Source organism: Aquila chrysaetos, chromosome 18, assembly GCF_900496995.4.
Source record: "Aquila chrysaetos chrysaetos chromosome 18, bAquChr1.4, whole genome shotgun sequence".
NCBI classification, from domain to species: domain Eukaryota; kingdom Metazoa; phylum Chordata; class Aves; order Accipitriformes; family Accipitridae; genus Aquila; species Aquila chrysaetos.
This window is the reverse complement of record NC_044021.1, coordinates 3,912,134-3,939,951: the sequence shown is the minus strand read 5'-3', so window position 1 is coordinate 3,939,951 and position 27,818 is coordinate 3,912,134. Positions and strand designations below refer to the sequence as shown.

The 27,818-nt window shown below is 39.1% G+C and overlaps 1 protein-coding gene across 7 annotated transcripts in view; it reads right to left on the bottom strand.

Annotated features, from left to right (window-relative positions):
- The window catches only part of TRIO (trio Rho guanine nucleotide exchange factor), a 257,834-nt gene that overhangs the window by 123,538 nt on the left and 106,478 nt on the right, over window positions 1-27,818 (bottom strand). For all 7 annotated transcript variants that reach the window (XM_030041606.2, XM_030041605.2, XM_030041604.2 and 4 more), the window contains exons 9-13: window positions 26,072-26,302; window positions 18,502-18,624; window positions 12,103-12,294; window positions 2,256-2,425; window positions 1,152-1,326 (exon numbers count right to left, since the gene is read on the bottom strand). In XM_030041606.2, the coding sequence (XP_029897466.1) occupies window positions 1,152-1,326; window positions 2,256-2,425; window positions 12,103-12,294; window positions 18,502-18,624; window positions 26,072-26,302 (891 nt within the window). The remainder of the gene's footprint in view (window positions 1-1,151; window positions 1,327-2,255; window positions 2,426-12,102; window positions 12,295-18,501; window positions 18,625-26,071; window positions 26,303-27,818) is intronic.

The following is a 27,818-nucleotide window of genomic DNA, read 5'->3' as shown; positions in this document are numbered from 1 at the left end:
GTTGTTATTACTGTAGTGTGCACACTCTCACTTCCTCTATGGGTAAAGATCAAGGAACTGTGTCTGCCTATTTCTGCACTGCACCTAACAATGTGCTTAGCTAAACCAGACTTCAGCAATGCTATCTAATCCCGATTTTCAGAAAAAAAACAAACCTGAGAAGACATCACTTCTGCTGACTGCCTCTTTACCCTTACACCATTCATACCTAACCAACAGTTGCAGCTTTTACTACGTACAAGTGAAGGGTTAAAATTATCACTGTAACTCCTAGTTTCCAGAGTCTTGACATATACTCAAACAGGATCATTTACCAATGGATAACCCTGAACCTTCTGAGGCACCAACTTAGTTTCAGTTGCTGTGCACAGCACTAGTGGTTTTACAAAAGTCATACGAACTCAGCTGAAGCTTTATAATGCAATTCTATTAACCTAAGCTCCATGTGGAGTTTCATGTCCATCTGTATACATGTCCCTGCACAAAACCAGAAACTTTCCAACTGATATGCTGTAATCCTCCTCCAAAATTTGGACAGTCTCAAAACTTCTTGAAGTTTTGCAGGCATGTGGCACTACAACTGCTTTTGCATTGTTTTCAGAGGTGGAAAAGCATCGTAAGTAAAAAAAAAAAAAAAAAAAAAAAAAAAGACAACACAGACAGCCCATACAACATCCCCAAAGATTAAAACAGAATTCCAAACACCACTTGTAGTTGCCAACTGAAAAAAGACTGGTGATTTGGAAAAGAAAGAGAAGAGGGGTGTTACTACAAAGCAACAGTTCAGAGGGTTTGTACTAAACCATCTTGCAAGTCTTATTCATATTAACTGTAAGCATACTAGTTATATCAAGGTAGCTTGATATTGAAACCAAACTTACCAGATGAAGCAACTGGTACATTATAATTTTACAAGACATTTGCTTAAAGATGCACTGGGAGCCAATCAGACCTTTAGTTAGGATCAAAAAGCTCAGCTCTGCATTCTCCTAACACTTTCACATACAAGACAAACGCCTTAGTTCAGGTAAGAACTAAGGCCGTCAGTCATTTGAGCCACATGACAATGCAACGACACAACAATCTCAGCATAAATGTTCCTACATGAGAGGAGAAGTAAGTGCAGTGCAACTCCAAAAGCAGACACTCACATCTATTGCATCTCTTTCAAATATGCGGAGCTGCAGAAACAGCTCAAGCTTGATCTTGCGTTCTTGAAAAAGCTCCTCCATCTGAGATTGGGCCTCATCCAGCTGCTGCAGGACTGTTTCGATGTGGTTGATCGAGCTGTTGTGGGGGGTCTTGTTACTAGAAATGGCAGAATCCCTATTCAAAGCAAAGAGGAAGAGGAAAAAAAAAGAAAAAAATAGCATTATTGAAAAAAAACCATATAATTTGGGTGCTATATATGATGACAAAATGTAAGACTGTTTCAGATAAGGTCAATGCAAGCCATATTACATGAAAGCTACGTCTGTACATCTTTGTTAATAAAAGTCCAAATTATGTTTTAGTACTTGAAAAAGCATTAGGAAATTAGATTACTTCCAGTTTTTTACTAATTCAACATTTAAGGACATTCTGTTTACAGGAAGAATAAAATTTGAAACCTGAGACAAACCCTTTTATTGTGAAAAGGAAGTGGCAAATGATAACTATTTACTTTACTGAACCCTCCTAGCAATGAAAAAAATCAAAATTAGATAATATTTAAAAAAAAAAAAAAACTAATCAAACCCTTAATCTTTTACTGAAGTATAAAACCTGCAAATTCAGATATGATAATATCAGTTCCTGCAGCAAAGGGGACATGTACCAGTGCAGCTGGGGCCCAAATATATTTAGATTGTTACTTAATGAAATGGACTGCAAACTGATGGTCTTTACTACAGTAAAGTTACTTATCAGTCTGCGAAACAATTTCAAGTGTCTCTTTATAAAAAGGCTGCTGCGCAGAACTCAAAACGCTGTGGAACCCTGCACGTCAGACTACAAAGACATACGACTACTCCTACCAAAAAGGTAGCTTATGTAAACAGACTCTCCTTGTGGAGGTAGTGTTTATAAGCTGAGCTTCCTGTAAACAGAGGGTCGGAGACCATCCGTACAGCCTGAAACACCATTGTAGTCCTAATATTTACAAGTTTTATTTATAGGTCATATCTTGTAGTCATCATCTCTACCCTCAAAACAGAAAGAGCCTCACAGAACATCCAGTGTACACCAGACAAGATTTAAATAAAAATTTGTTTTACCTTAGTTGCTGTATAAGATCCTCGCCTTCTTTTATGACATTGACTGTAACCTGCAGAGTGGTCTGTTGTTGTTGACCAAAACGTTTAATCAGGTCTTGGACAGCCTCCACAGACTCAGCGTAGACATCATCAAGCAGTTCTTTCTGTAGCTCTTCAAGCCATGTCCACAGCTAAAGGAGAGGGGGGAAAAAAAAAAAAAAACCCAAACGTAAGCCCCAGGATCAGGCAAGTCACTATTCCAAATGAATCTCCCTGGACAAGAGAAAACAGACTGAGGTGGGGGAGAGAAACAGGGTTTGCTTCTCTTCATAGAAAAATCCCACCCTCAATTTAATGAAAACGAGCCTTTGTTTCAAATAAGGTTTTTGCTTCTTGGAAATACCAGGAAAGCTTTATCCGTGTTGCTAAGTCACCCTTTCTTTCCCATTTTCCTTCTACAGTACTGAGCGTATCCGATTGAGCAGCACAGAGTTCATAGCGAGAATCCCATCTGCAGCTCTGCGCGAGAGTCCCTGGGAGGGAAATGCTATGGTAACACTCCCTGAGAGAAGGGAGGAAGGAAGGAAGGAAGGGAGATGTATTGTAGCCACCATCAAATTTACACTGCCAGGCTGACACATGCACACAGACAACATAACACTTTGCAGCGGCCTTCAAAAAAAAGGAAAAAGAAAAGGGCATTACAGACAACAAAACACAGAGACAAATCAGATGCGAGACATTATTTTTCTATCATCATCTCTATAGCTATGGTGTTTCCTCTCTTTATTTCAATTTCACACTATTACAGCAAAAATCATAAGTAATTCCAGCAGTTAATTCAACATTTTTCCCCCCCCTACTTAACATGTGCACGTATCTCTGTTCAGAACCGCCCACGCACCGCAGCTTACGCAGAAATCCCTACGTATATGCCAGCTAGGTATCACTACTGGTCACTTGAACCCTACTGTGTTCTCTTCCACAATTTTATGAGGCAAGGTGTTGCATCCTAAGCTCTGCGTGAAAATTACTCAGCAGCAAACCGTTAGCCATCTACTGTGCAACTGATAAAATCACTGCTTGAAGAGAGGGAGCACGGCTGTCTCCTGCAACACTCCCGCGAGCAGACTAACAGCACCGGGAAACGGCTGCTCTCGCAGGGAGCAGTCAGCCCGGGTCCCTCCTCTCTGTTTTACCGTCACATCCCAAATGCCACGATTCCAAGAATAAGGGTTAGAGTTTGTTTATTATCCTGAAAGAATAGCTCTGATCTGATTGAAAGGATTAAGGTCTTTTGACTACATTTTAATCTCTGCCTTTATACATTTTAGAGATACAAATAGGCTTTATTAACTTTGAACCTAATTAAAAGGTTAACATAGATAAAATACAGACAGTAAGCAATCAAAACCGACTCAATTTCAAAAGGCACAAAAACAAATGTTTATTTCTTTCCATAACATTTCCTACAGAAATACCCATTTCATGCTGCTGTTTGTATAATGTCCTGATCATAAAGGTTTCCTCACTACCAATAGAGCTACATTAAAATAGAAAATTCAGTGAAGGATTCTAGCTCTTGATTAATCGGTTCCTTTCAAGCTTTTATTTTAAAACCAAATGCTAGTTTTTGTATCTTAGAGCCTTACATGCCTCCTGAGGTAGGTTTCGAATGAGCCAAGATATAAGCTAAATTTTCACAATTGGGAAGAATTAATGACATTAAACCAGACTCTTTTCTATAAATCTACTACCCCCCCCCCCCCACCAAACAGAACTGTCTATTCATACACTGTTATTCTGACTACTCATATGCTTCAAAGACAATGCCTGTCACAGATTTGAATGCAACTCCATAGCCGTAAACACCACAAGCTCAAGCCACAGCAGTCTTTCTTATTAAAAGGAGCACAAATCAATAGAATTTACCAAGTGGTTCAAAAGCACTCATCAACATTCATTCCAGCATAACCCAACGCAGCATCCAAATTTATTTTTTTTTCCAAATGCATACTTAGGAATGCAAATTTCACTTTGAGACAAATGCAACTTAAGAGCAAGAAGCCTGACAATACAACCTGAAAACTTTACTCAGGTTTCAATGCCCAGAGGACATGTTTTTATTCCTCTCTCAGCTTATGAAGTTTATGCCTGAACCGTAATAACAGGGCACCATATTAGAGACCTTCCAAGTGAGCTGGTGTGCACACACAACCAGGGCAGGTTGCAACTGTGCAAATATATTCGAGAATAACACTTTGATGTTGCCTGCAGATCTAACGTGTTCGGTGCCGGCTGGAAGACCTCTACACTCCACGCTTACTGCACAGTCTACAACAGGCCCAGTTTTCAGAGATGTTTATCCCAGACAAACCGGGATTAAAACCATTTTGAGTCTCTTGGACTATATCAAGTTTGCCCCTTGGCTCCCTTACAAGCACCTGTACTGCAGCTCAAGACAGGTCTAAGAACCACTTCCATTTTTTCCAATAGGTCTTTAGCAGCTGGGTTGTGTCAGACCTGTAAAAGGGACATCTCACCTCTGCATTTCTTATTCTTCACATACACTTCAGCCACTTCTCTAACTGGGTGGAAAGGACCTGACAGGAGCAACAGAACTTAGAAGCGATGGGCTGATGATGTACTGTGCATGCGAATACTTCCCCTAAAGCTCACCCTGGGTGCTGGAGACCCAAGCCAACACAGAACGAGCCGACCTTTTCCTCTGCGTAGCCGGTTCAAAGAGCAGAAAGACATGGGCACTAGCACAACAAAGCGTTACGCCGACCGGCTTAGCGCCTGGTCAGCACGGCATGACTGTAAGCATGGTATCTTGCCCCCAAGGTACCAATGGACTCAAAAATACATTGCGTTTGCCTAGTTCATTAGCTGAATTGCCCACTGCTCAGGAAGGAAAAACATTTTACGAATGTGCAGAAAGAGAAGGAGAGTAATTAGTATGCATTACTTGCCTAGTTGTGATTCATATGCTGTTGAAAGTGGAACAATTTAAGCCATTTCTGAAGTGACTAAACAGCTCTGTAACACTTCCACAGCAAAAGTGACTCTAATACATTACCAAATAAGCTTTTTGCACTTCTCCACCAAGTAAATTTCTGACAAACGGCTTTCCCTCAAAATAGTCTTGATGTTTATACACAGAAGTTAGAATAAAGCCACTACAGATGAACAAAACTGTCAGGTTATTATTAAAGCTGGGTAGAAATTCATGCAATTTACTGAGAGGACCTTAATTCACAATGGGTGGCAATAGCCAGCTGGCTGGTATATAGCTTTAAAACCAGAATGAGCTCTGGATATACTGGAAATTACGTAAACTACCTTGGTTTTGGATACAAAACTAAGGATGAAGACAGTACGATGTTGCACAGCAAAGCCAAAAGAAAGCAAACAGTTTACAGCGGGGCATGAACAGAGACTGGAGCTTACCCGTACACATTCAGCAGTGCAGAACTACAGAATTTATAGTGCAATGATTTTCTGAGTTAACGCATTATTCCATAAAAAAGAGCTTGGCAACAAAAATCCGGTGGGGGAAAAAAAACCCAAACAAACTCATCATTAAAAAACTATTAACTTTCTCTCGGTGTGAACTTTTGAGCAACTTCCAGGCATGTTTTTTTTTCCTATTCTCCATAAAAGAAGCAGCATGAAGATCCCTAAACAAACCACTGAGTCCTGTGACCTCAGTAAGAACTTTATCCAGCAGCAAGGCAGCTCTAACGTACAGTGAAAAAAACATAAAAATAACTCAATCCAGTCACAGAAGGAGGCTCTTCTGCTCTTTTCATCTGCTCTTCACATCTTATCAGAATTAAAATTGGAGAGGGAAACCAAATTCTGAATCCCTGACAGGCAAATGTTTCACCCAGCAGATTTTTTTCTTGATCTAAATATAGTACAGACTAAGAAACATCTGCTCAAATGAGCCTGCATCCTGTGCTACCTCTTTCCTAAGTTCTTGGGAGCATGCCATTAGTCACTGAGATGGTATTATTTTAATTGTCTGCAACATCCTGGAAGTTTCAGTGTTTCCACCATGGGCCTCTATCCATTTAAGTCCCATCCCTGCAATCTCCCGAAAGACCGCAGCTAAAGAAGACCTTACTGTATTTTGCTGAATATATATCAGAGAACAACTATTTTTGAGTAAATACCTTCCTAAGTGCCCAGAGTTATTTTATTAGGGTAAAATATCCATCACACTTTCACAATTTATTTTATTTTTCATTTTCATAATAGTGGCTTTTGGATACACACTCAGCCTTTTCAGCAGGTTAAGACAAAGAAAGGCACACAGTTTCTGCTTGTAAAAACTGCCAATTCCTCTTTCTGCCCCTGCCCCCCAGCACAGTGTTGCACTATGTGTACTGCCACAGACACAGTTGTTGAAGGAGCTATTATTTGTGCAGGGCCGAATGTTGCAATAGTATTCCCTAACAAGTATATCTGGGCTTTGAAAGGGGCTGGTGTGTGTGTGTCTGCCTGTACGCTTTGGCTTTTAGGACATGCAGTGGACCAAAACTGCATGCTTTTAAAAACAAAAACTGTTAGATGTTAAACCCCCCAGAGTTTGTCTTCCAGGGTCTTTCAGTGACATTTAAAATACTAAATGCATGCATATTTTTTGAAAATTATATAATTTTCTTAAAAAGCTTCAAATATCCCTACCTATTCTACAGTTATAACGGAATCAATTCCCTATTCGGAATAGATTCATCCTTGAAGGAAAACCAAGTTTCTCACATCTTCCTAAAATTAAATCAACTACTACTACCCTGTCAGCATTCATCCCCATTTCTTATCTGAACAAGAAAAAAATGTCTACAGCATGGCTTACACAGTTTAAAGGCCTATTTCTGCCTCACTTGTCTCAAGCACTTAGTGCTATTTCAATAATGCTTGGACTTAAATTTCATCCCTTTTTCGAGCAAAGTAGCTACCAGTATTGGAAAAACTCAAGAGAGAAAATCTGTGCTGGGTGACTGGATTCCAGTCCAACCAAACCAGTAAACCACAACACACTTTAGTGTGCTGCCACTGAACGTGTTTCTCTTACTTCAGATTTAAAAACAGTCCTCCGCAACTGTCAGGTTCAAGATGACCAGCATATCAAAGTACTGACCCGAGACTGCACTTCATATATTTTGCCAGACCCATCACACCGAGCATTGCTGTGCTATAATGACACAATAAAAATATTAGAGATGCACAAAAGCCCAAGGGACAGAGCCTTCACGCTTAGATGGGGGCATCCAAAAGCTGCTCTGCTGCCTGGAATGAGCACACAGAGGAGAGAGCATCCAAATTTAACCTGTAGACCACCAGCACAGAAGACTCAAATACTCAGGAGTGACAGACAACCAGAAGAGCAAGTCTGTCACCTCAGGGTCCACCCTGGGATGAGACGAGTGAAAGGCTGCGCGGATGGACACCCTTCCATACTGGATAATGCAAAGGAGGGCAGTGAGACAAAGCGGGACCATTATCAACAAGCTTTTTTGAAGCAAATACAGATGCCTCCTAGCTAGATGTGAATGAACCAGCAGCGTTATGACCAGAGCAAGGCCTCCTCAGCCTTCCCACGCACTGGCATCCTCAAAATGATGCCACCTTCCTTCAACAGCTTGCAGAGACTACTGTTTTGTTACTTTTGTTCAGGAACAGCAAGGTTTTGTATTTGAAATCTTAGCCAATTCCACTTCCCTTTTCCTTGTTTCAACCTCAGTCTATTCTGGTGCAAAGTTTAGTTTGAGTAAGACAAAAAAAAGAAGAGAGACATCTTCTAGTAACACCTTTAAGCATATTGTGTATACATAAAAAGCGCTCTGAGCTATTTTATAATCAACTTGTCAGAATACACACAAAAGGTTATATGCAAAAAGCCAACAGGCTCTTAAGAGATCATTCTCTTCCACGTACAGTCAGCCTGATTTCTATTCCCACACTTGACTCCAGTTAGGAAAATATCTGTTGCTCTACTTTGGCACTACTACAAACACCTGGCTTGGCCAGGATTTCAGTCTTCCCACTCATAGATGCTGAGGGAACCATTTTGGAGAGAGTGTGTGTGCATGTGTGTGTGTATGTACGTGTATGGAAGAATTTGAATTCACACCAAAATCCTGTTCACCTCTACTTGGTGACAAGATTTCACAGCAAAGACTATCATGACTCTTGCTCCTATGTTTTGCACACAACCTTTTATGACAACCGTTTATTTAGGAAATGTATCTTTTTTTTTTCTGTGCAATTTTTTTCTTATTAAATGTTAAAAGGCACCAAAGCCATGAGGGATTCACTGTCTGCAATGGCCAAGTTTCAGATGTTCAGTTGCATTTTATCCATCCTTAGGCTGGGAACCTGCCAGGATACAGTACTTTCAATGCAAAGACTCTGCTAGGGATATTTATGGTCCCAAACACTTTGAAAGCTCGCCAGTACACAACTTAACTGCAGTACATCACTTACCAAAAAAATTTGGCTTATAGATTGAAATTTCTCACTGTTTGCATGGGAGCTAAAAATCAATACTCACAATCTTACAAACTTAAAACTAGTAATACTATAACAGCATGGAATCACAATTTATATACAGCAAGCAACTGATTTTCTTGGATCACGATTAAGCAAAATGAGGAATGGCGATACCGTTACATAACACCATATTTCTGGCTTCCCTGAATACATCCTTCTTTTCCCCCAGTGAGAAATGTGGTCTGTGGAGGTTAGTCCGTGAGGAGCCTGAGAACTTACATGTTGTTTTCTGATGTCTGTAAGCCACAGGGAGCTCTACCAGCTTGTACCACCTGGCTACAGACCTTCTGGAAATGTCAAAGACAGCCAGCATTTCCAACGTGCACCGTAACAGGCTGCTGCACACATACTACACAGCTGCTTTGTGCACAGGTATAGCAAAAGTCTGTTACTTCCAGGACGTGTCAAGCGGATCTATTGCTTTTGTGGCAAGCACGCTGCTTCTGAAAGCAGAAACTGTGCTGATTTACTAAGCGTGAACAGAGCAACGGTACTGGGCAGACACTGCAGGGCTGATGCTTCCCAGGGAAGCTAGGAAAAGTTGCAGGCAAATTCTGTGTCAAGTATAAAGGTTATGTAAAGCTACAAGAGGGTAGTAGTATTGGAATGCTCTCCTCCAGATCAAGAACATTCATTCAACATGAAGTATTTCTGGGGAAAAGAATAAAACACAACAAAACATTCTACTTCAAAAAAATCAAGGGATCGGATGGATATCGGAGCCAGGTTTCAGAGCCTCAAAACAGCCAACAACTCAGATTACCAGCTTTTCTCAGCTCTGTGGCTCCCTCCAAACTGTCACACACAAACACAGTTTTTATTCTTCATGAGTATTTTTTAGACCAGGAAAACACAAAAAAGATACAAGAAACAAAATTCACCCTGAATACTCGAAGGGCAAAATGCATTGGTGGTGTTTTGTTTTGAGTTGTTTGGGGTTTTTTCAGTTTGGGGTTTGGTTGTTTTTTTGTTGTTTTTTGTTTGTTTGTTTGTTTTTAACAACTGAAGCATCTCTTTCCGATTCAACAACTAGCATATTATCCTACTACCTAAACTCCTCTCTTCACTAGCTAAGCGTGCACATTAATTTCTTCACTCCATCATACAGCAGAAAGGTTATGTGCTTACAGGTATACACTAATTTATTCAGCAGCTTCCCACATCCTGCAGGAGAAATGCAATTCTCCTGCCAACAAAGCACGGATGACTTTCAGGTTTAGGGCATTTGTATCTTCCATCTGCTTTGTGATGCCTTCTCAGCACTCCACACGCATGTTTGATAACAAACAACAGGCTCTTGAAAACAGATCAGAATACAGAAAGCACAAGGCAGCTTTGAGCTTGCTATTTCTTTGCACCTTAACCAAAGGACTAGTCTAGTAAATATGAACCACCTGCCTCACTCATCTGTATTTTTAAGTAGAATGCAAATAAATAAAAAGATAGTCTTGCTTACATAAATAAGTACTCATTTTAATTTTCCTTGCTTTATGAGGTATAAAGGTCAGCCACATGACAAAAAATTCAACATGTGTACATCAGCCACAGTGCCTTTTCCCCAAAGTCCAGGCTGCAAAAAGGCTGCCATAGGAACAGCTGTGTGCACTTACAGGGTCACAACAATATCCATCTTCCCAAAGAAATAAATCAAGACACAGAATATCTTTTTTTTTTTTCCTCAATAAAACATTATTATCTAGGGGAGCAGTGGCAACATTCCAGCACATCTGGATCAGCCTCCCAGAATTACTCAACAGTGACTCACAGATCAGTCTGCCTTTCGATTTTTTGGATTTTTTAATGCCCTTTCCTTGCAAATCCTTTTACAGTCTCTATCTTTCATCACTACAACCAACTGTATCCATTTAAATACCATTCCAGCTGCTCTTCTTGATGCTAAGAAAAACAGGTAAAGAAATCTATAAAAACAATGAACATGTTTCAACAGCTGACTGCTCCTGTGCTTCACAACAGGTAATGGAACAGCACTATGTGCTTGAGAAAACTGAAACAAAAAGGTTGCCCCCTAAGAATAGCTTACAACACCTCATTTGTGTTTTGTTTAAATAAGCAGAGTCCTGGGAAAATATCGGCAAGGAAGCATCTAACAGAAAACTGATGGGGGAGCTATGTACTCATGTCTAGAGCTAAAAAGTAATTCAATCTTGACCTCCTTCAAAGACCGACTGCCTTGTGCGCTTGTTTCAAGTGCAAAGCAGATGTTTCACATACAAAAAACTCCCACCCTTTATCCTCTACAAGGTTTTGCTGAAGAAGCTACTTTGACTACTATACTTCCCCACTGAACAGACCGTTTCTTGATGTAGGGTGAGAGGAAAGAAGACACTCTGACATGCTGTGATCCAAAAGCCTTTTATATTTTCACCTAGTTTGAGTAGTGAGAATTTAACACGAGCTCTAAACAGAAAACAAGTAATCTACAGTTGCTGAAATTTGCCACTACCTTTAACCAAAATCCCTTACTGAAGTCCTCATTCTTGCTCTAGCCTATTCCACCCACTCCCATGAGCTTATAAATTTGTATGATCTGTGTCCTGAATCGGAGCAGAAAACTGATCTGGCTAAATATAAGTGTGTCTGGGTGAATTTTCTTTTTCCTGGTATATCAACCTTTGAAGGAGACTAAAAATTGCAAACGTGAAGCAAACCATTGTCATTATCAGATAAGCTCTTTAGGTTGTGAAGAACCGCCAATATACAAGATCAAAATGCAATGTGTAAAACAGAGAAAGAAAACTAATCTCTCTGAGCAGCAGGCTTGCCTTAAGTAGCCTTGTGCTTCTGCCATGCGTTTCAGTCTCCTGACCTGTGTCAGTCTAACCATGTGTCTGACAACTCCGTTAATGCACTGGAGAGCTGGTTGGGTTAAAAAAAACCCAAAAACAGAACAACCCCCCCACCCCAAACCAAAACCAAGCCCCAACAAAAAAAAAAAAAACCCACCAAAATTGCACAGTATCTCCCCCCACAATGCTGTCTTTTAGCTGTATCAGTTCCCTGATCTGACCCTCCCCCCTTCCCCCTGACTGAATGAGCATGTGTACTTGCACAACAAAGGCGGTAGAAGCTGCTTGTAAAAGTAAAAAAATAAAATAAATAAATAAAATCCATAATCAAAAAAACCACCCTACCCCAGCCCCCAATCCACAGTGAATTACAAATCAAAACTCATCATACAATAGGGGTTTCCTGACTTCCTATGGCAAGGTTCTAACAGTGAAAGTAACATTGGACAGTATCAGTTTTAAGGCTTAAAGTTATGACCACGACTTAGCAGCAGTTTTACCTCTTTAACATGAGTGTGAAAGGACACAGACATGTCCAGCAGGATCTTGCGTTGCTCCACACGCCTAACAAAATCCTGTATCCGGTCTTCAAGCTGATGGGCAGCTTGATAAATTTCCTCCGGGTCACACTCCCCAGTCTGAGCGAGCTGTTCAGCTGCTTCCAGGAGCTTATCTGCATTGGTATATGTGTTCTGTAGAGAAATAAGTTAGTTTCACAGGATTAAATGAAAGACAATTCAATCTGTATATTTTAAAGCCACTCCACTAATGAAAATGAAAAGACAAAAAGGCCCTCGGAATGTATTTTTCTTTCTTCTTTCTTAAAACATAGTAGAATATAATTTTACTTAAGATTTTGTTATATTTCTAGATACTTTTTCATTTTACTGTGAAAAGATTCATTGCTTAGCTCCTTATTTATGTCTATGCAAATGTCTCCTGAATCCAGAACTTGGGAGCCTATTTATTCTTCCTTGGAATTAGTATTTTATATTCACAACTAAAATAAAAATCAGCCTAAATGACTGATTAATTGCAAACCATCCTATTTCAATACTGGAAAAATCACTACAGTAATGGCCAGAAGCCTTTTCAAATGTGTATTATTAGAGGTGAGAAAGTCCTAGCTGCTGGTAGAAATGCTTAACATCAAATCCACACATCCAGCAGGAAGGTAGAAGGTGACCAGGCACAGAAGGAGAAAACTTCTCTCCATCCTTGCAGAAGTGAGGTTATCCAAAATTCACGTGTCAAGTGGATCATCATTTGTGAAACAGCAGCAACAGAGAAAGATTTAGAAGGCAGCTACAGCTGAGCGTCAGAGTGGAATATTGTCCCAATACATGACAGGATTAACAAATGCAGATCAGCAGTCCTACAAGAGACTTGGGTCAAAGCAGAAAACAGAACGGGAGAAGTCTGCTACCTGATGTGCTGAGCATGCTATGGTCCACAGAAGAGAGATGTTCAACAACTCTTAAAGCTTAGAACTTGCAGCCTGCATCTATATCTTCCTCACTAATTCAAAACAGGACTGATTCCAAACATTTGCTATAATTTGGGTGCTCTTTTGGAGCCTAACCTTGGGGTTTTCTTGCCTTAGAATGCTTCTCAAAACGGACTCATCAAGAAAGCATAGAAGGACGTTAACCTCTGGAGAAAACAGATTGAAGCCAAGTCTACACTAAAGAAGCTTTGCTTGTCACCACATCAGGTCTCCTGGTAAGTTTGTACCGCAGACTATAAAAAAAAAATTCTTGACAATATAAACTACACCCTTCTTTTTTCCCTTCTGCCCTTCCATCTTCTCCCAACCTTAATTACATCAGGTAAAAACACTGCTTGCCAAGACAAATTAAGCCTATGCAAATGTGCTTTCTTTGCCATAAATACAGTATCACACCTCTAATTAACATTATAATATCCCAAAAAGTTAAATCCAAGTCCGGCCCTAAAACTCAACTAAGGGACAGGAAATAAGAGCTCTCCTCCAGGGTCTCAAGCAAATTACCAGGCAAGCCCAGGACAGATTACATGACTCAGTGCAGCTTTCATATATTTGGGGGGAATTCCCCCTTCATTTATTATGATCCGTTTATGTAAGGAATAAAATCCATGCTGCTCCTTGATTTTGACTATGTGCATCTTAGCCCTTCCTTAACGTTCATCCATTTAACTGCACGGAGAGGCAGAGAACTCCTCCCCAGCTTCCCTGGGAAAGCCTGCAGAGACTAACACAATAAGCCCTCCCTTTTCAGCGGGGAGCGCACCACTCAATGCTCCAGATCACCGGCCCAGAACTCGCTCTGATCTGTGCTTTGGTGTTTTGACTTCCAGGGTTGCAGCTCACACGTGTTCAAGGGGCAAGGCTGCAGAGCCTTGAGGCACTCCCCGAACAACGACAACTTCATCAACCCAGAGAGCCACACCCAGCTGCAGATGGCTGAAACAGAAGTTTCCCATTTTAATGAAAACTTTATCTCATATGTGAAGCATTGTTTACGAATTCCAGGAGTATCTTCCGCGTAACACAGGCCCAGGCACATCAGACTTCTCTTTCTGTAAACTGGATGGTGAAATGCCTGTACTTAGAAACAATCACAACCTAGATGCTGCTTCAAAAGGGGTTACCATTCTCAAAACCTTAACAGCAGACACATGCCTTATCGCTAAAATTTCTCTTCCAAGTAGAGCTGAAATATAATATAAATATTTATCTTGGTAGATAATAACTGCTCTTTGGAATAGAAATCACAGCAAATAGGCGTGCTGTACTAACTACCACCTTTCCTAACTCTCTGCTTACTTCTAAACAATGCTTGGAGAAAAAAAAGTAGTAATGTGAAGATTTTGAAAACATTGGTCCCAAGGGGCAGCCATCAGTTCGAAAACAGAAAATTAGGCAGAAAGAGCAGTTCTCCCTTGAAACTGCTTATGCCAGTTTCCTAAAGTGACAAAGGAGCCTTCACAGTGACAAATTCAACACAGAGTTTTGAAACAGATTACCTCCCCTACCACACCCTCCCCAAAGCCCAGGAGAAAAGAATCAGCCTGGTAAGAGCTTTAAGAAGTCCTCTAGTCCATCCCTCTGTGCCCCAAGGCACGATCAACTATACTTGAGTCTTCAGTAGGCATTCTTCTCCAAAATGCTGAAAGACTCTCCGTAACGGAGAGTTTAGCACCATCCCCAACAACATATCCCATCACTTTCCTAGTCTTCCTGTTGAGAAACTTTCTCTACATATTCTTCAGAAAGAACAAACACCATATTTTTAGAAAGCATATGAAGCGACACATCATAGAAAAGTCAAAGGTTAAATTTAAGAGACTAGTGCAGAAATGAGTACTACTGACAAGAAATACAGCAACAGAAGTGAGCGTAGGTATGGACTGAACTTCATACAAACTGGAGCTTATTGCACTATGGAGGGGGGAGAGACACACATGGATGGAGGGAGATTAACAGAGGTATACAAATCATTAAAGGTAGAGAAAATTAAGAAAGATTACTCATTAAATACAGTGGATGCTATCACGTATAAGCATCAGACAACACACTTAAAATGAAAAAGCAAAAGTATTTTTCATCTAAGGAGCAATTAAATTGCATAAGTCATTGCCACAGGATCTGGCATACATTCCAAAAGCTTAAATGGGTTCAAAAAGTAGCTGGCCTAACTAAGGGAGGAAAAGTCCATCAGTGACTATTAAACACTGGTTCTGATGCATCCTTCAGTTCCAGATATCAAATAGGCCCACACAACTGGGAGGGTAAAGGTAACTTTTTAAGCATACAGTCCCTTTCCTTTATGCATCTGGTGATGGCCACAGATACTGTAAGACATGGACCTTTAGTTTGATGTATTAGAGCCATTCAGGGGTAAAGTTAAGAACCAGTTCAGATACATAACCTTTTTTTATAACCTTAAAGGAGGTGGGAACTGGTGGTGGTAGGGAAATGATAGGTGTATTTCAATGAGGTTTGGAAGAATCTTTCTTGTGTGTCTCTTGCACCAAGAAAACTTGATTTCTTTACTCAGATGCAGTCTGCACATGGAGAAAAGAACTTACCTGTGGAAAAAGGTCCCACTAATTAATTCTTGCCATACACATTTCATGTTTTTTGAGCATAGACTAGTATCAAAAAGCAGACATCGATCATAGTTGAAACAGGAGAAGCTGCCTTAGAATTCCATGCAAAAATGCATGGAGAAGTACAACCCTATTGATCTGCATCCAGTGCTTCTAAGCTGGAAATCCGTGCCCATAAGTGAATCAGTTATGTCAAAATTTGGAGTCTTGACTCTTTGACTAAATGGTCTCATGGATACAAAGATGATCATGGGGAGAGGGGAAAAAGAGAAAGAGGAAAAAAAAAAGGGTAGGTAGAAAGTGAACTGAACAGGCTTCACGTGAAAAGAACACCACAATTTTACAATAGTGGGTGCAAGTCAAAGTCTGTATGCATAGCACAAATGTCAATACAACAAAATTTAGGGAGGATTATTAGTCAGCTAAGTTTTAACTATCTAATGTTTCTGTAGTAGTAACAAAAAGTGCCAAATAAAGAGAAACAAGCCTTCATTTCACATGAATTTTAAAGCGAATAATTTGCAAGCCCACAGCCCATTGACTCTGGAACATCTTTTGTATTCGACACGCAGATAATTTTAACATCTCTTTGAATGCTGTTGAGGAACTGGCACCTCATTCACATTAAAAAAAGAATGAGGGAGTAAGCAGAAGGGAAGAAAAAAGAAATAATTTTCACTCCCCTCAAAACCAGGAGTTAGCCTTCGATGAGGAACATTTCAACATTACTGTTGGCTGCCTGCATTTGATGAAGCATTGCCATGCCACTGACAGTTCACTTGACGCTGCTTCCTCTCGACTTCTGACTAGAGCTGACTGAAAACCCCTGATTATGCCTAGGGTCCTATTAAAAAAAAAAAAAAAAAAAAAAAAAAAGGCAACAAAACACAACAAAACAACAACAACAAAAAAACCAAACCAAAACACAACAAAGACCTGGACCAACCAGAAATGTAGGTAGAGAATAAACTGACCGAAAGGTATTCATGCTTTAACAAGGACTGCAGATTGCTGTCTTATACTGGAACATAATCTTCCTTATAACACCAACAACACGAATGCCTTTTGGGGCCTGCTTAAATTCAGTTTTAGAGCAAGCAAGAGGAACAACTCAGAGGGTGTGCCTCTCTTGGCAGTCACTACACATTCAAGAGTTGGAGATGAAAAAAATACTTATTAGATCATTTTGTCCATCCTTCTGTCAGTTGAAGATAGTCCCCTGTTGTATATTTAAGTTCTTTGACCAGTCTAAGTTTTCAGAATCTCCAAAAATAGAAACTCCGCCCATCCCCTAAAGAGATCATTTTAAACTCTAGTAACATTCAGTTTGGGGAAGTTTTTGCTAAGAATTTGCTTTACAACTTTCTACTTTAAAATATAATGCAAATTAACAAGATGCTTTTTTAACATCCCACTAACAGTTCTACACACTTCATCCCCTTCGGTTACTCAAACATTTTTTTCTTCTTTGCTCAAATAACACAGTATTAAGTATGAGATCATTCAGGTTTTGCTAAGTGTCTTGCAGAAAGATTCCTGCTTGTCTGACCAGAAAAATAAGTATTTCCACATGGAAAATATTACAGATTTAACTAAAAATGAAGTATTACGTTTGCATATGGAAAATCCAGCATGTTTATATACAAAACTAACAATGCTTATTATTTTGGAAAATTTTATAGGAAATCAATATTGAGGAAGCTTTCTGATGCTATTTCAAGTCCTCAGTCATTGGAGTGCTCTAAGACTGTATTTACAATAAAATTTTATTAAGAGCTTTATCATCCATTAAACAGGCAATCTGTAAACACACTTCTGATGCATCCGCCATAGTAGGTGTCACTGCTGAGCTCCTGCATGTCACTTCAGAATTTTCTAATAATGCATCTTCTGTTTTGACTGAAGGACCACTGTATCAACCCTACGTAAATGAGATTTTTCTTGATGAAGCTTACAGATGTTTACTCGTACCAATGATTAACATGATTGCACAGACAGTGCATGTTACTAGTGGGGAGGATTCTAGATTTCAGCTTCGCATGGTTGTTATCCACCTCACACCCCCTTTTCCAGGCTGCCACCCAAACCAACTTCCTCTTGTTATGCCCCCCGTATTCCTTAGTATCTCAGGGTCTTTCAGCTTGACTTTTTTCACAGAAAAGTGTGTTCTGAAGTTCTATCATCAGTTCCACTTAAGGCTAAAACCAGAGCCTTCCTATAGAAAAAGTGTTGGTATCAGTGATTCAGAACAGGAGGACATATACAAACTCAACTGTACTTAAAGAAAAAACCCAAAGCCAGGTTGGCCAGTTTGCTGGCTCACCTGGTTTCTTAGGAGTCCTCCCCTTCCCCCCCATCAGACTGTTGTGGGGATTTGGGAGCTCCCCAAGCTTAAAGTCAGGAAGCAGGGCTTTCAATTCATCTCCACCCTCTCTTAGGGGCTGCACAAAAGTTTGAATACTAGAATCCCACGGAACTAAGTTACTTTAAATGGAAAACTTTCATTCTTCTGCATGAAAGCATGCTTTTGAAAATAGTAATAATAATAAATAATAACAGCAGCAGCAGCTCTGTTGGGCTTCAAGGCTCCCACTCTCTGTAGGACACTGGAAGTTTGTCTTTTTCTTATTGAAGCTGGAGCGCAAAGGAGAAATTAAATAAAAGCTTGCAACAGAAACAAAATAGTCCATTCTGGGAACTGAATTTTCTGTAGTAGAGCTCCCTCTGCCCAGCCCTTCAGTGCCTGAGCAGGAATTTTGCATATCTTTCCATGACAAGTGTACAGTCCTTCATGTGATTGTTTTTACCTGTGCAACCTCTTCAAAGTCTTCATGGCGTTTCTGCAAAGCTCTAGCCCGATGCAGGGATTTTCCCACTCCAGTATGTTTGCTAAGAAAAGCTTCTCCATGGTTTTCAATCCAATCCAACACCTGTGGTACAGAAGAGAGACACACAAAAACTCAGAGTGGATGTCCTGAATGTTGCAACAAAAAGACAACCATTCAAGAAACTAAGAAACTGTAAAGGGACTGCTTATGAGGAGCTGTACTGTGGGATTAAAACACAGTATTGCCATTGAAGGACATTAATTACATCTCATTAACTTTTCTCAAAGCAATAACTAGCTCAAACTAGCTAAATTGTATGATTTAAGATTATATGTTTATTTTGAAGCCTACCAAGGACAACCACATTTCTACACATTCATCAATTTGACAGTAATCTGATCCAAGTGGCTAGACCCCTTGCGAGGGTGTCTCTGTAATCCGTTTATGCCTTCAGCTGACATTTTTTTGTAATGTAACACTAATGGAGTTTGCACATTCCCAACAATGCTGGTGAATAACACAGTGAAGTTTTATTTTAGATGAGAAGTCACTTGTCCTACTACATATTATTAAATCAAGAGGAAAGATTCAGTAGAATTTTTAACTAACACAATAAAATTGAGTTGAAATCATTATGAGATGAATGACAATGTCTGCATTCAGAGCGTATGAAGGATTTTGCCCCAGTTCTGAAGAAGCATCTCCTCAAAACATCACAAACATAATTGTGTATTGTAAATTTTATAGCTGAAAAAGTGAGGAACGAAAGACATTTTAAGGACATTAAAGCTTCCACTACAATGACTGGGCTGACAGCTTCATAAATAGTAAAAACTGTACATGTAATTACTTCCTGCCAGTTAACACAAAGGATTACTGCACACATACCAAGTTTCTGATGAGTAAACGAACAAAAACATCTGGTCTCTTTCCAAACTAATACATCTTAGCCATATCTTCATTCATTAATTAACTAGCATGCATACGGTATTTAATTCTTTGGAAGACACTCAGAGGTTGAAGAATGCTGTTCAGAATTAAAGACAACTGCATATAAGCAATTTTCTGAAGTCAGCTAACCATTTTTATACAGTATTTATGTAGTGGTATGGAATACTTTACCTAACACTTATCTCCAGTGTTCTTTTTTGTCTAAAACCCGAGTATTTTGGTTCATTTTGAATATACCTGCCAGAAACCTGTACCTTATCTCTCCTTATCTACTAGTGTCCTTTACTCCAATTCCTGAAGTTAGGTGAGGGGTTTTTTCCCCCTTTTCCTGTACTGAAAGCATGTGACACTTACTGTAACTAAAGAGACTTTTTGGTTTGTTGGTTGGTTTGGGTTTTTTTTTGGCTTCCAAACAGACTTGAGAACCATTCCTGCAACATCACTCATGGCTACATTCAATACACATGTAATCCCACATACTATTCCCACACAAAACATTCATGCTTTCTTTAGTAGAAAAGTGAAACCATCTGGTGTGATTTTCTCATTTATCTTGACCATTCGAATGTTTTTTGGTTTGCAAACTCTCTCTTACTGGACATCTTCAAAACAACAAACAATCCGATAACACCATGTAATATGGCCATCTCAAATCACCAACACTTCACTAAATCTCCATACTTCAACTTAAGCAATGTTTGTTTTTCCTAGTAAGTGTTGCCAAAAGAATACTATTGTGTTTTAGGTCAACGTAAGTTTTCATTTGCTTCTTTCAAGGGAAAGTATTGATCAGAGAAAGCAGAGTGAGGAGCCAAACATGGCCTCAGTTATCTGTAAAGTTTATATTACTGATGCTTTTGACTAGTTTCAGGAGACTACTCTGCTTTTCTCATTACAAAAAGAGCTACAAGGAGACGTGTTTGGATGAGAGAATTAGACTGGACTCTGGAGACTACTAACAGTTATAAGCTAACAAATGAAATCAACAGCAAAATCTGTCCCAGAAAGCATGGGATGAAAAGCAGAAAACATCCCAGGGAGAATGATTTTTGCTCCAAATAATGTTCAGTAACTTCTCAAGAGATGAAATTGTCATAGAAATCCAGTACACAGACATGACATGAACCAGTCAACTAGAGAAACACTGCTGCCTCTAAGTGAAATCAGTATGAATACAAGTCCTATTAGTGCTCAGACTTCTTACCTTGATTCTTAACAAAACTGAGGAAGCGCTCTTTATCTGGGAATTTCACAGCATGTAAAGACAGAGTCCAAGTTACGGTATGTCCTTGCCCATCAGTGAGAGCTTTCGCATGCTACTTTGACCAAAGGACAATACCGTCACCTGGCACTGATATTAGCCATTTAACAATCTTAACTGATGCATTTTCTTCATCTTCCTGGGAGAGGTAAGAGTTACACAAACCATCATATGAACCCACTAAAGACTCTTCAACTAATACTGAAAGCACATGGAATTCACTCCGGTAGTTCAGTAATACATAGGAGTTTAAGAGGCTCAATACTTTTCAGTGAAAGGGTGAATAATATTAGCTTCCACTGCAGCAAGTTGCTTTAATGATGCAATTAAGCCCTAACTGCAGTGTCAGCAGAATCATCCTTATGCCCAATATAGGATCTAGAAAAATGTTTATTTTTCTAGCACCAGTACTGAATATATGACAGGAGAAACTACTATGGAAAGATAGCTTCATTTTGACAAATTCATTGCTTATGATTGTAAAAATACGTGTTTTGTATATGTTGCTTGCAGAAATAAACAATCTGATCTTTTGCAGATTCTATGTGCTCATTTTCACCAGTCTTTCCCACATTATTATCCAGTCCTTACCCCTCACCTCTTTACCTACTTTGCACACACTCACTTTTCTGATCTCCACCACTCACTTGGTGCTGATGTAACATTCAGAAGGGGAAGATGGAAATCTCTGCATTTCTAATCTTCAGATAGTTAAAATGTAGAAACACTACAAAAGAACTCCCCAAAAAGAACCTTCTTACACTGGAACCGCCTCCAAAAGCCACAAGGAAATCACCCAGTGAAATCAGTATTATGTTGATGCTGAGCAAGTAGCAAGCATTCTTCGCCCACCCTTCATTAGTCAAGGCTGAAACAAGTGACTGTTACAGCAAAAACTCGGACACAGTCTTTGAGGCAAGCAGATCAATGAAGGAGAAGCAGCACATTTATCCAAAACCAACAGAGAAGACACACGAGGTCAGCAAGGCCTAATAAATGTATGTTTTGAAAAAAAAAACAAACAAAAAAACCCAAAAAAAACCAAAAAAAAAACCTACAAGAATGTTTTACTAATCTCTGGCTTGCAAGCCATCATTAGGGTTTTTCAGGCCCCAAAACTTTCACCGTGTAAGTGTCAGCAGTATGACTCTACCAGAAACATTATCTTTACATTCAATTTTGACCTTTCGTGGCCTAGCAGCACAAAACCCATGTTGCTACTGCAAGTCTGCTTTATTGCTTCATATCAGAATCATCAGAGCCAGCTCCTTTCCCTAGGTGAAAGGCTGGCGTATATTATCCACTTGGTAAGCTCGTTACTTCTTAAGCATAAAATTATACTTTTATTAGCATGTTTTACATTAGAAGGGCTATTTTCAACAAGTGAGTGCAACAGCCAATGATCTGACTACTTTTTTTTTTTTTTTAATTAAAATAAACACCCTTTTTTTTGGTGCTAATATACAAACTAACCAAGAACTAGATCTCCTGGCATGCTTCTGATATCTAAGGTCAAACTGAATTCTGTTCAGTTTAAGACTATCGTAGGTTTTCACATTTCAATTTTCAGATTTCTGTAATTCACGTTATCTACCATTTTTAATAGTTAATGCGCCACTTTCCTTGCTACTTGCTCCAAGAAATTAGCAGATAATTCTTGGTGTACACAGTTAGCACCACAGTGGTTTTGTTGATTTGGAAAGCTCCACTAGAAACACCTCACCAATACTGAACATATAAGACAGAAGAAAAAAACTCGACCAGTTTTCTAAGGTGGAAGTAACAAAAAACGAAGTACCAGCTCAACACAGCCAGTTCCTTCCTCCAACTCAGCTCTGTCACTCACTTAACACTTCCATGAAATTATTTATTTCATTATTCCAGCAGAAAACCACGCTGGCAGAGGGAAGAGGAAGAAATCACAGACTCACGCTGAAGGACAGTTATAAATTCACTTACAATGCACTTGGTTGCTTGCCACTATGTACAATTTAACTATAAACAGTGGAAGAGAGCCACACTTGGTTAATTTTGACATGACCCCCCCCCCCCCCATTTAACTTTACTGACAATAATTAAAAAAGGGTTTCATGCTAGTTTCTAAATCATGCTAGATAATCTTAATTGATTTTTTTTAAGGTTTGAACAAAGACTAAGAAGCCCAAGAGAATATGCAAATGAAAACTAAAGTATTTTAAGAAAGTTGCTTTGGAGCTTTACATAAACCATTCCAGAATTGTCTTGGATATAAATTTAACCAATACCTCAAAACCAAGTAATTTCATGCACTGAATGGTGTCAATGATTATTCAGCTGAAGACCTAACATTTCTCAGATAAATTAGATGATCTGATAAGGTTGTTTAGTTTTTCTTTTGCAAGAAAAAGAAGAATCTTTACTATTCAAGATCACTTTTTTCCCCTGATGGATTTTCAAAGCTGAGGGAGCTACAATCTGCCAAAGCAAGGCTATTCCAGGGAAATACCATTATGTGCTTGCAGTTATCTTTAAGGCATCTGCTCCTGGCTATTAGATTAATTTGTCTGGTATGGATGTTGAATTATCATTGTCTTACAGCATGATCTGCGCTAAAATGTAAGTATGAAAAGCTGTATTACGAAAGGGAACATTAACCACATTTCACACTGTGATTCATAAGGCATTGCCCAAAATACACCATTATCTGAAAGTTAATTTAAAGTAACATAACAAAGTGCTATACTTCCACATGCAACATTTCAGAAGCCTCCAACGTGGATGTTAACAGCCATTACAGGGATTAACCAAAGGACAATCCAGTCTCTGGCAGCGATAACTACTGGATATTAAGAGAAGGGCTTAGGAACATGGCAAGCAGGGGCTGCATCTCTGTACATAAGATCTAGTTTGAAATCTGAAGTGATTGATAAAGATGTGCATTAGCACCAAAGGCCGCAGCTTCAAACTGTCAAGAGTGTATCTTGGTATCTTAATGCAAGATCCGTCTTGCAAAGCATAGAGAGAAACCAGAGGCATAAACAGGAAGAAAGGAATTTCTCCAACCAGTAGGTAAGTCACGTACTGAGTAATGAGTCTAGATGGGTTAACCCTCTTGAGCCAACTGCTTCATACTGAAAACTTCTGGTATACTCACAATCCACATGCATGATTTGGGTAACACATTTTTGATGCTGCAAGTTATAAAACCAAGTAAACCTGCCTACTTTGTTTTTTCAAACCTGTGACTATTTATGTCCATGTTAAATGCACCAGTTCCAAGGGCTGACAGGTCTCATACAGAGAAGGAAAATCCAGTTTCTTGCTGAAGAACCTGGTGGTGACTCTATAATGACTTGAGTCTAATGAAGGCTTATTTGCCAACTTCAAAGAACAAAGCAGTCTCCGAGCTAACTCCTCCACTCTAAGAGCTATGACTTAGGAAGGAGCAGAAAATGAGAATTTCCTACAAACATGTTATGACTCCCAAGATAGTAAAGGCAAAGAGTAGGAACAGCGCAGTTAGACTCTCTGTAGCATTTAATGAACACCTTCCCCCAGGAAATAAACTGCCTGCAGCCTGGCCTACAGGCCTGAAACTTGAATTATATATCTGGCAAATAACCTCAGGAGATCACTCAGCCTAGGTTGCGTAAGTAGGTCCTACTTGAATTGAATTCAAACTAGAGGATAAGGTTCTCGGATCCAATCCCCACTTGTTGGCACTAGGCTACCGCTGGGAGGACCTACATTTTTCCTTACGAGAAGCAAATCACTGTGTTAATTTCAGTTTCTGAAGATTCCTTATGAAGCCTTTTAAGTTTAAGAGGTGATTCATTTGTGGACTGTGCCTCACCAGTTTTGACAAGTGCCCTTCACTCACGCACTACTCATGCACACGCACGCACTACTCATGCAAGTACCAGCACTGGACCCTCCTGACTAGCTACTATTGATGTAGTAATCTTGATGAAGAGCATCTAGGATTTATACAATGGCACAATAGTGTTTTCAGTTTGGTTCTTTATGCCCTTCCTGACCATTCATGACATTGACTCTGCTTTCTTTTACTTTTTTTGTCAGCCAACATTATTCATGCCTTTCCGCATGCTTTGTCACATGTGAGTGTTGAGAAGTTGGGTAACTGCCTGCCTTTCAATATATGCCTCTTTTTACATCAAAAATTAAGTAATGAAGTTTTAATAATTTTACACTTGATTTACTGCTTAAGTATTTTTAAGTCATTTTCTTCAGCTTACTTGAAGAGATAGCCACTGCGTATACAAGAAAGTTGAGCTAACAAGATTGCTCACACTGCCCACCATCTGCCTGAATTAAGTATCTTTTTCATTACTGTAAATAATGGAAACCAGGTTATTTCATTCTCAACTGCTCACACCCAGTATCTTCTTGGAACAGGTAAGTACAAGAAATTTGGCTTAAAGTGCAACTAATTTGGAAGAAACAAGATTAGTTTAACCAGAATGTATGGCTGGCTATCTAAAAACCCCGCTCGGAAGTTCCTTATCTGTGAACACCTTTTACACTGAAATGAAAGAACATGATCAGCAAATACTGGCCATCTTTGCCTTTTTATGAAGGTGAGCTATTAAGGAATAAATTACTAATGTCTCTGTCAATTGCAGCCTAAAGGCAAACATTTTCTGTTTACTAAACATCTATCAACAAAGGAATTTGGTACAAGCTTTGCCTTTTTAAGCTAAAACCATCTCGGAGATATAAATGCCTATACTTAAATACTAACTTTTACAGATGTCATCATAATAGTAAAAATATGGCAGCTCATAACCTTTAATTCAAGAACAGCGTCACTGTCAGAAAGTAATCTTATCTGTAATTTTTATACCCCTTTGGTATACTACTCTCTGGTTTTAAAGAAACCCGATTAAGTCAATTAAGTATCACAGAGGATTTGAAACTAAAAATTTGTTACAGAGTAACGCTGTTAATATTTTGCATGTTACTCCTACAAGTCTGACACTTGAAGTCCAGAATTTTACTTAGAATGTGATGTCAGCTTCCAGCACAAGCTCACAAGAGCTGTCTATAGCAACAATCTTTTTCATCCTATCTGACTATAAGTAAACAATGAAATTAATTTTAAAAAAAGAAAAAACTGAAGTTGAGCTAACTTACAAATATAATTTCTACCCGTAACAGCTAATATCCTCTGATAACACACAGAACTTGGAATCAGTCAGTAAATCCCATGCAACTATGCAATTGTTGAATGAAAGAACACAGGGGTTTGCAATCAAAATCCACCTGTCAATGCAACCAGCTTCAAATCACAGGCTGACAGAGTACAAAGGCATTTAGACAACATGAAATAAAACCTACCTGTTGAACATCCTGTTGAAAAACGCAGAGCTGAAGCCGCTGGTGCAAGCGGACCTTTCGATGCTGCCAAATATTTTCCAGTTGGCGCTGGTGGTGCAGTACTTCATGGATCACATCCAGAACATGATGAACTGCTTTTGAGTAGTTGGCAGAAGCGGTGAGGGAATCAGAACTCCCAGGAGTCAAAGGTCTCTGAAGTTTGTCAAGCAATGACTTTCCATCTTGGCTCACCTGACCACCAGAAAGGACGAAGAATTACTTGTCTTGCCAAAAGCTTGTTAGACCATTATCTCATTCCCCACCCCCTCTCCCCACTTTAGATGTCTTTAAGAACTCGGGGAGCAGTGATGAAGTTTTTTTTTTTTATTCCTTGCATGATTACATGTAGCTGTTATAGAAGAAAAAAAAAAATATTGTATATTCTCCCTCTCTGTAAGATAATTTTAAGAAGTAGCACTCTTCTAAATAACAGCTTGTCTTTCAATTTTTCAATTATCTTAAGAGTGCTTTTCCATTAAAGTGATTTTTTTTAATTTTAACAGGTCAAGTCTAACTTAGAATAAATATTCTTCAGCTCTTTCTCTAGTCAGCAAAGCACCTAAAATGAAGCATTTGCCCAGAATTACCCTTCCAGGAGCATCTCTCTTTTTATTTGCTGTACAGGTGAACAGGGAGGTTACTTTCTATAGGTGAATATTAATTTGATTAATACATTTAGACCAACAGATATAAACTTAGGACATGATTTGATCTGACACCATTTACAACTTCTAAATTATTACTGTTACTGGCAAGCCAGTAACAAGCCAGGCCAACTGCTGTTATGGCAAACTTAAACCTGATGGAATCACTTAAAACCTTTCCATGAAGCACAGAAAGATACTCTTTCCCAAAATGTGCTTAACTACTCATGCTGACAAGAAACATTAGTCATTTCTAATTGTCATCTTCTCCAATTCAAACCACAGCAAAAATATTCAGATTTACCTTGCAAACTAATTAAAAAGCAATAATCCCATCTTATCTGGTCACTGGTAACATTTAGCACTTGCCAAGGCTGTTGAAAGCAGTTTTCGTTGGCGTTCAACTATTCTGTCACTTTTAGCATGAAGCTCAGAACTGTTACAATTCAGTATCACTCAGCTATCTGTAAAGAACTTTCCTAATAGCTCATCTAACAGGCAGGAAAAATTCATCCGAAACCACAAGACCAGAGTGTAAACAATAGTCTGAATCCATCAAATCAACACCACAACAGAAACAGAAAATTTGTCAAGACCTTCCCTCAGTGGCTCTTTTCAACAATTTTCACTAAATCTAGGCACATTTTAAATTTGCTATTCAGTAGTCAAACAGATCTGAATGAAAATTCTTTTCTAATACTTAGTTTACAAGTGAGTCTATTTCTCAGTTCCAATTTAAGCTTTTTCATTTTAGTAACAAGTATCAACACAGAGAATGAAGCTCACTTGGAAAAGTAGCTCCTATAAAGTCAAGTCAGGCAGAAAAAGAGTACAGTCCATAGCAGTTATTATAATGATGACTTTTTTCTTTTCTGTATCCAAAGCAATTATCCAATACAAGTCTTTCAAATATTTCAAAATAATGGACTTAAATTATCTATCCAGAGTCCATGATATTTAAGGGAAAAAGATAATTAATTGTGACAGTGCCTTGACCTGATTAGTTTATTAGCTTTACAAGCAAATGATCATGCACATTTCCTCTTTGGAGTTAGAGTAAACTT